Raw genomic sequence first — 9,594 nt, forward strand, 5'->3', positions numbered from 1 at the left:
ACAGGAAAAATAAACCTTTATATATATATATATATATATATATATATATAATGTTTCTGATGGTAGGATGGAAAAGCAATGAAATATAAAAAAATGTCAGTTGATTTATAGTTAGAAAATTAGGAGGGTGATAGTGGAAAAAAAACAGGGAGAGACAAGGGCAAACGAGCAAGGAGGACTATAACGTAAGACCAACCACAGTTGCAATCAAACTGTACAGAGTCTCTTTCTAATCTAATCCAATGTTTGTTTTTGACTTTTATGTTTTCTACGTTTTAATCCATTCCAGCTTCCTATGTTGAATCACCAAACGCCAAACCCAAAAACTGTAAATAAAGCTTCAATCTTTTCTTCTTTTTCCTCCAATTCTCTATTCGTTTAGTTTAGAACTTTCTATTTTCTCATTGCCTTGTCGGTTTCATACCCAATAAATGAAACTCTCCTCTCTGAAATCTTACCAGTTTCGCACCTCTCTCTCTCTCACCTTCTTTGCATCTTTGTGCTGGAAATAAAACTGTTGGTATTCTCTCTCTGACAACATCCACTTCATTTCTTGTAAGTAAGCACTTCACATTATCCAAATGTTTCTGGGTTTCTTTTATGTTTTGATTTGTAAGCTTTGTTGCATGCTATCAAAGGTGCGAGAAAAATGATGGGTTATATTAAGTTTTACATTTTATATTTTTTAATTTTTGGGTTTTCTTTAGCATGCTGTGTTGTTTCTCTGGGTTTACCTTGGTGACTAGATGGTGTTCTTTCTCGGCAACTAAATAGAGTTTGTTCTTTTTTAACTCTTTGATGATTTTCATTTTGGTGGCAGGGTAACTCTGTTCTTAGTGCTGGCAGGAAGCTCTTTTTGTTGATTCAGTTTCCTTGCTTTCAGGTAACTTTTGCTCCTTTTGGATTATGTTTTTAAATAGGAACGGTGAGATCTATAGGTGTGGTCTTTGAACTCTTTTTCTAAATCTAACACTTACTCTTTCCCAGGAACTTTGATCACCTCTCTCCCTTTTTTCTGCATCTTGATGTGCATTTCCTCTTATGTTGAAGCGTTCATGGCTTCTTCTTTTCTTTCTTTCTTTTTTCTTCGTAGAAAGGCCAATTCGTATTTCTGATGTGCATTTCCTCTTATGTTGAAGCGATCATGACTTCTTTTCTTTTCTTTTTTCTTCTTCTTAGAAAGGCCAATTCGTATTGCATCAAAAACTTTTTCTAAAATATAATCTCTCTCTTTGTTTCCGGGTTTTACTGTTCAAGACAGTTTTTCAAGACTGCCTTTACTCTTCTCTGCCTTATGTACCTGTAAGGTGTAATGACATTTCAGGCTCTCAAGCTCTTAAAAATTAAAACTATTGGTAGGGAACAAGGAATGATTGCAATCTGTATATGCAGGCCACTATTTATGATTTCTCTTGTTATCACAGTCTCTTTTATTACCATTTTTAGTATAGATAGTTTCCGATAAAAAGAACAGTGAAATTTCAGGATAAGAGAAATTTACATGGTGTATGCTTGTGTATTTGAAGTTGAGTTGTGGTCCTTGAAGGCAAAATCATTTCTACCTGCTGCAGATAAAGTCCAACTGTAGAATCTGGAAAATAAAGTAATATATATCAATTAATTGCAACTAGCATTGTGTTTCTTTTTCTATATATTTGCCATGAATAGCTGGGTGTAATCTTATGCTTTGAATTATTGGTGCTTGGATAAATTAATTTAATTAACAGATTATGGTGTTTAGCATTGATTTTTCTGTTGAAATAATTGGAATATTTAATTATAGAACGAACATTTGTTCCATGAATCAAGCACGTCCACGTTTCTCTTCATCTTTCTGGATTTTTTGTCGGCTTGTGTGAAGATTTTGATGCAAGAGGAGATAAGGATGAATTTATTTGGCCAATCCAACTCATAAAAATGTAATCCCAGTCCGAGATTTTGATTTGGAGGACAGATTCTGTGAGTTTAACTGTTTTGCTGGAACCGAGTATTATAAAGGCATGTACATGAAGACTATATTGCATTCATAAAACTCGCTGTGATATCCTTATCATTTCATCAGCATCATAAATTTGTGTTCAACCATGAATTCTTAAGAAGCAATTTCCAGTGAGTTGCATAAGGCTAGGAATAAGAAAATTATAGGAGAACAATCTGTTGCCTGCGTTTGAACCAGTGAATCTAGGTATGCATATAAATCATTCGGTTGAGTTTATGACTTTTCTGTATGCATGGCTAGATAACTTGTTTATTTCCTTCAATCAATTCATCAACATCATGAATTTATTTACTTGTTGGCTAGGCTTTAAATCTTTGAGATTGAGTTTGAATGTATGGCCTAACTCCCTTTTAGATACATTCAACCAGTCTGTCACCTTTTTCCAACGATTGACTATCCAGTTGTGTTTTAATTGTTTCATAGATTTAACAGTGAACAACTGTCTCTCTTTTAATCTTTCTTGATACATGAAAGGATGATAATTGTAATAAGACTAGATACATTTTAATGATTTTAATCTTTCTTTCTGTTTAATAAATGCTTAGATTAGGTCAATAGTCAATAATAGTTTTGCATAAATAGGCAAACATATATAAACAAGCAGTTTCTCTGTGACAACTTGATTACCTTTTTAGTTCACTATGAAGCTATGGTCACTTTACTTCCTCTTTTTATGATGATACATATCTTTCTGCTTGCTTACCGGTTTATCTTTATTAGAATCTTAGCTCTGATCTTCTATTTGATCATCTGATTATAAATGTTTATTCTCCATTAAAGTTTTTGAGGACTTTGGCTGACAGAAAAGAATCAAAGGATATTTCTTGGGACACTGAATACAGTATCACACTCATACGAATGGTCAAGATCTTGAAAGTTTCGCTGAGTGATGTACACACTCTAGGACCTTTCCTTTTCCCTCTATCACTTTCAAGTTAGTAATGCCTATGATTATATGCACAGTAGTCAAGAGATGTCCAGAGGAGCTAGATATGTCTTGTGGCTTCAAAAAAAACCCAGGCCTTTGCTTTGTCCTGATTTTTATCTTGTGATAGGTGTAAGATCTTATTGCAAACGGTGGACCTTTATTTGTTGGCAACTGCATATAATATTTATGCATATACAGGGCATCAGAAATGAATGATTTATGGTCCACGGATTTATCTTTTATTCGCTTTGTATTCTGTTTGGTTGTTACAAGGCTGAGCATGGCTCATCTCATCATGTGGTAGTTAAATACATTTTCCCCTTTCCCTGCAGGTCTCTAGTTCTTAAATAGTTGCACTACTCCTTCAAGATCTTTTTGGTAGGAAGGTGTTGATTCTGCACCATATCTGTTCTTCTAACTCAATATCCAGGAACAAGAATACTATTATCGTACAACAATGGTGTCGAGATCTTGCATAAGTTTATTAGACTTTGCATCAGGGAACATGATGAATTTCAGTCAGGCTCCTAGATCCCTTCCAGGGATAATGACTGTTCCAGGAATAATATCTGACATGGATGTTGATGGAACTAATGATGACATTTCTGATGCTCCATCAACTGGAAGCTGTGCAAAAATGATTATAGTGTCAAATTTTCTCCCTCTGAATGCTCAGAAGGATTTAAACTCTGGCAAATGGTCATTCAGTTTTGATGAGGACTCGCTTCTGTTACAGATGAAGGATGGCTTCTCGGCCATTCCTGAGGTTGTTTATGTGGGGTCTCTCAAGGTCGATGTTGATTCAGGTGACCAAGAAGAAGTTTCTCAAAAACTGCTGGAGGAATTTAACTGCGTACCCACATTTATTCCTCCTGATATTTATAAAAAATTTTACCATGATTTCTGTAAGCACCATCTGTGGCCCCTTTTCCATTACATGTTACCTCTGTCTTTGGATCATGGCAATCGCTTTGATAGATTGCTCTGGCAGGCCTATGTCTCTGCTAATAAGATATTTGCAGATAAGGTCACAGAAGTGATTAATAATACAGAAGAAGATTATGTTTGGGTCCATGATTATCATCTGATGGTTCTCCCTACTTTTTTGAGGAAGCGTTTCAATCGTATTAAGCTTGGCTTCTTCCTGCACAGCCCGTTCCCAACATCAGAAATTTACCGGACTCTGCTGGTTAGAGATGAAATTCTGAAAGCGCTGCTGAATGCTGATTTGATTGGTTTTCATACATTTGATTATGCTCGACATTTTCTATCCTGTTGCAGCCGGATGTTGGGCCTAGACTATGAATCGAAACGTGGTCATATTGGTCTTGAGTATTTTGGCAGAACAGTGTACATAAAAATTTTGCCTGTGGGGATTCATATGGGTCGAGTTGAATCTGCTCTAAATCACCCCTCTTCTTCCATCAAGGTCAAAGAGATCCAAGAACAGTTTAAGGGGAAAAGGCTTGTCATTGGAGTTGATGATATGGACATATTCAAGGGCATTAGTCTGAAGTTATTAGCTGTAGAGCATCTTTTGCTGCAGAATTCTGAGTTGCGGGGAAAATTAGTCCTGGTTCAAATTGTTAATCCTGCAAGGAGCTCAGGGAAAGATGTGCAAGAAGCAAAAATGGAGATATATTCAATTACCAAAAGGATAAATGATACTTTTGGTTTTCCAGGCTATGAACCAGTGGTCCTGATTGATCGTCATGTTCCCTTTTGTGAGAAAACTGCCTACTATGCATTGGCTGAATGCTGCATTGTGAATGCAGTAAGGGATGGAATGAACTTGATCCCATACAAGTACATTGTATGCAGGCAGGGGACACCAAAGATGGACGAAGCTTTAGGAGTTGCCTCTGGGTCGGATCATACAAGCTCGCTTGTTGTATCAGAGTTTACAGGCTGCTCACCATCATTAAGTGGAGCAATAAGAGTAAATCCATGGGATATTGAAGCTGTAGCCAATGCAGTGGATACTGCCATCAACATGCCTGATTTAGAGAAGCAGTTGCGGCATGGAAAGCACTATTGCTATGTTAGCTCCCATGATGTAGCTTATTGGGCCTGCAGTTTTATGCAGGATTTGAAGCGAGCATGCAAAGATCATTATAGCAAACGTTGCTGGGGTATTGGCTTCGGTCTGAATTTCAGAATTTTATCACTCTCTCCTAGCTTTAGGAAACTTTCCATTGACTATATTATCTCAGCATACAAGAGGACATCTAAAAGGGCAATATTCTTGGACTATGATGGAACAATGGTGCCTCATACTTCTCTTGCTAAAACCCCCACTCCTGAAGTCATCTCTATTCTAAACAATCTTTGCGCTGATCCCATGAACAGTGTGTTTATAGTTAGTGGCAGAGGAAAAAAGTCCCTGAGTGATTGGTTTGTTCAATGTGAAAATCTGGGTATAGCAGCTGAGCATGGATACTTCTTGAGGTATTTTAATAGTTATTAAAACATTGAATGTCTAGCTTACTAATTTTGCTAGCAAGGCTAACTTTTTGTCTATTAAATGGAGCTTGTAAGGTTCAAACACAGGAGTCATTCAAGGAAAGTTAACTTCTCCACTTCTTAGGTGGCTGCAATATTAGTAAATGAAGCTAGTGGTTTTCTATTAATTTGGTAGGATCCCTTTTTGTAAGATGTTGCCTTTTCTTCTCGTAGGTGGAGTGGGATGTCTGACTGGGAAACAAGTTTTTTGGCTGTGGATTTTGATTGGAAAAATATTGCCGAACCTGTCATGAAATTGTATACAGAGGCAACTGATGGTTCCTATATAGAGGTTAAGGAGAGTGCCATGGTATGGCACCACCAGGATGCTGATCCAGATTTTGGATCTTGCCAGGCCAAGGAACTGTTAGATCATCTGGAAAATGTCCTTGCAAATGATCCAGTAGCTGTTAAGAGGGGCCAGAATATTGTTGAAGTAAAACCACAGGTATGCGTGCTTTTTGTTTATGGTTTGTTTCTGATTTTTTTTCCTTTTTTGTTTTGAAAGTGGTCTAACATTGACCTTAAAAATGTGCAGGGAGTAACTAAAGGGTATGTTGCAGAGAAGGTTCTTTCCAAAATGATTGCTAGTGGGAAACCCCCTGGCTTTGTGTTGTGCATCGGGGATGACAGATCTGATGAAGACATGTTTGAAAGCATATCAAAAACACCATATAGCTCATCACTCCCTTCAGCTCCAGCGATCTTTGCATGCACTGTTGGCCAAAAGCCAAGCAAAGCTAGATACTATCTAGATGATACTGTTGATGTATTAGCTTTGCTTCAATGCTTGGCTGATGCTTCAAGATCAAACTTGAGTAACACAGAAACACAAGTTTCTTTCGATAATGTTGTACGGAAGGAACCGTGATTCTTCCCTTTCCATGCAATGACACCGGCTGAACAAGCACCTTGGTGTCTGTATGGTTGGGTGCAAGAAGGGTGCTTGTTTTGATAATCCTTAGTTTCTATACAGTAGGTTTCGCCGGAAGCTGGTTTCTGATATTAACTCATCTGTTGCATGCTGTGTGGGGATCGATGCTGGTGCTTTGCATGATGCAAGATGGGATGATGAAGAATTTGTGGTCTCAATCAAGCATGACTAATACATTTTATCTTTTTTACCCTAAAAAATGCAGGGAAATGAGGGCTGGGGGGGTGGGGGTGTAGATACTGTGTAGTTCACAGGTTCAGATGTTCATCATCATACGTAGTGTTTACTGATAAGAGAACTATTTAGGTTTTTTGTATACATGTTTTTTTATTATATAAGAAAGGCATTCTTTAGGAGGCCATACTTGTCTATCTTGTTTTCAGCAAGGAGATTCTTTAATGTTTTTTTCTTCTTATTATGTGCCATCATGTTCTGTTAAGTCTGAACTGTTAAATTAAAATTTAACATTCAATGTACATGATTTAGGTAAAAAAATGATTATGAATTCATAATCTGTATTTTACAAGATCTTTTATAAATATTAATACAGTTGGATTAATATGTTAAATTTATAACTGGTTGTGAAATTTATATTAATATTAAAATATAAAATAAAAAAATATTTAATAAAAAAAGTTAAGGGTTATTAAAATCATCTTTTATTTAGTTATATAAAAATAAATTTAATAAAATTAAATCAAAATAGATTATGAAGATAGATTAAAAATTAATCAAATGTAGAATTATAAAATTAAAAAAATTAAAAGTTCATAAAAAAATTAAAAAAAAATAAACATTAAAGAATAAAATTAAAAAAAAAAAGATATACACAATCTTTGGGTAGGTATTTTTAGATCCAAACACTTAAAAATCATCTTAGAAACCTAAATAAACTCATGCATGACTTTGAAGAACCAAAAAAATAGGTTAAAGGATTAAGATTAAATCTAAATAACTTTTGAGCTCAAATCTATTTTTTTAAGTAAGATAAAAATAAAAAAATATTTTATTAAAATTCATCTTATCAAATAAAATACGTATATAATAATTTTTTTATAATTGAAATTAGTGTTAATCAATAAAAAATTTTTTAATTAAAATCTATCTCTAAACCAAAAACTCGAAAGAAAATAATCAAATTTTATATTAAAATCAAATATTTAACAACTAAAAGGCCAATATATCAATTGAAAAGTAAGGAACCAAAGTAAATTTTATGCATCAATTTTAGAATCACTATCTAGTTTCCCATTTTTCTAACCCTAGTTCTTTGTTTGTTTTTTTTAATAAATCAAAAGTTATTGGCTATTAATCTTGAAAAAAAAGAAATCACCACTCAAAATGTGCATATTATAAGAAACACCCTATTTAGGTTCCTTAGAATTTATTTTCTCCCACCTTAATTAGAACGTTTTATTGAAGATTAATAATGAGATATAAAACATGATTTATTTGCAGGGATTTGAAAAAACGGTAGTTGCATGGCGCGTGGCATTCTTCACTCATTTTGGATTTGCATTTTTCTAGGCATCCTAGGATTTCACTAACTGTTGACTATTTATAATGGGCCACGCAAAGGTCATACCAAAACATTAGAAAGGGCCCATAGACAACAATCTGACATCTGACATCTGACATCCCAGTTCAACCATTAGCCCTAGAGCGAAGTCTCAAAACAACCAGCCTCAAGAGATCGCAAAAGTAAACATTGGCTTCTTCTCGCATCACTGTCTGTGCGCTAGCCGTCTTTTCCATCTTCTCCCTCTCACAGGTATATTTATTTGGGCGAAACCCTATTGTTAGAAACCCCAAAATGTTTTGCTTGGTTTCTGTTGTTATAATGTAGAAGAGAAGGAATGAAACTGGAAAGATATCATTTTACTATGCAGGTTGGAGCTGCAAACAAGCTCAAATTATCGCCATTTGAGTCGGCACTGGACACGCTGCAGAGTCAGATCGGGTAAGTTTTTTGGGTTCCCTTTCCCTTTTGCCTTCTCTATCATAGAACTGTATTTGGTCAACTGTAAAATTGGGATCTTCAAATGAAATATATTTGCTATTGTATTGGACCCGAAGGATTAAGTCAGGAAAAAAAAAGCCATAGCTTGTGCTAAATGTATAGCTAGTAGCCATAGTGTTATACATTTTTCATTTTTATCTTATTGATTGAATGTATCTTATTTCCCGGTGGACCAAAAGATTTATCATTGCTTTGCTTCTTAAATTTGCAGCTATGCCTTCAAGAACATTGGTTATCTTCGCCGATCAATGACACACTCATCATTCTCCGAGGAGAACAATAAGGCGTTGAGCATTCTGGGATCAAATGTGATTGACACATCTGTCTCTATGTATTACCTAGGAAAGGACGCTGAGATCTCCTCGAAAGACCTTAACCGCCGGATAGCAGATAACTCTAAAGTGGACACTTCATGTGCTGTTGATGGGATGAGATTGGGTTTGCACAATGTCGTTAGAGTTTCTCCCAAAACTAATTCGACGACTCCCTCAGTGGTTTGCAGTGCTTTCAGGGCGTTATTTGGGGCTATTGCTGTTGACACTAAGAAGGCTGATGATGCTGGCATTGTGTTTTGGAAGGTTCACTGTCGTGAGGTTGGAAAAGCTACGGTTGTGTAAGTGAGCTTTCTCTTATCATTGTTCATAGAAAATGTGTACGAAGTGGTGTTTGCCTAGGTAGGGGACTCTACAGCAGGTTGACTGTTAATATGGTTATGTAAATAATATTTGTTTGCCCTGACTCTGAATTTGGTTGAAAAATGCATGTTTATGTTGGAGAAGTAATATTTTTGTACACAGAATACCCTTTGATTTGGTTTTGCTTTCTCACGCAGGTGACATTAAGTAGGTTTCGGGAACCTTGTTTCAGCTATGTTTATTGGATGAGAGTTGGGAAATGTACGCAACATTGTGCCTTGTGCATGTGAAAGTATACTTTCTAACCAGTGAAGCTGTTAAAAGTGATGCCTGCTTGTCCTATCATTCATCTAGAATACAGACGCCAAGCAGCAGATACTTGGCTCTTTTGTACTTTCACTCTCAACACCGTCTATGGGCAGATGTGAGATAAATAGTTTAGTCTGTTGAGTTTAATCTACCGATTAGCCTGTCTTATTATGGATCCTGACTTGCATTCCAACCATCATATGTATTTAGGTTTCTCTTGTCACGTAGCATAAAGAGGAATTATGAGCTAGAGTCCCAGATTATGAA

The 9,594-nt window shown here is 35.8% G+C and overlaps 1 protein-coding gene and 1 long non-coding RNA gene across 4 annotated transcripts; both read left to right on the forward strand.

Moving 5' to 3' along the window:
* Positions 1-133: 133 nt before the first annotated feature.
* LOC105128565 (probable alpha,alpha-trehalose-phosphate synthase [UDP-forming] 9) lies at positions 134-6,743 on the forward strand. 3 transcript variants are annotated; one of them, XM_011030288.1, is made up of 5 exons: positions 134-559; positions 821-883; positions 3,260-5,375; positions 5,604-5,877; positions 5,968-6,743. In XM_011030288.1, the coding sequence occupies exons 3-5, from the start codon at positions 3,385-3,387 to the stop codon at positions 6,298-6,300; spliced, it is 2,598 nt and encodes an 865-aa protein (XP_011028590.1). In that variant the 5' UTR covers positions 134-559; positions 821-883; positions 3,260-3,384; the 3' UTR covers positions 6,301-6,743. The 3 variants fall into 3 exon arrangements, with proteins under 3 accessions (XP_011028590.1, XP_011028589.1, XP_011028592.1); XM_011030287.1 differs by having other exon boundaries at positions 134-555; XM_011030290.1 differs by having other exon boundaries at positions 134-516.
* A 1,273-nt stretch (positions 6,744-8,016) lies between these two features.
* Positions 8,017-9,210, forward strand: LOC105128566 (uncharacterized). The gene is made up of 3 exons (XR_842881.1): positions 8,017-8,134; positions 8,253-8,323; positions 8,595-9,210. It is a non-coding gene; the product is annotated as an uncharacterized LOC105128566 (long non-coding RNA).
* The last annotated feature ends 384 nt before the right edge of the window (positions 9,211-9,594 follow it).

This window comes from Populus euphratica, unplaced genomic scaffold (genome assembly GCF_000495115.2).
Source record: "Populus euphratica unplaced genomic scaffold, PopEup_1.0 scaffold111.1, whole genome shotgun sequence".
NCBI classification, from domain to species: Eukaryota; Viridiplantae; Streptophyta; class Magnoliopsida; order Malpighiales; family Salicaceae; genus Populus; species Populus euphratica.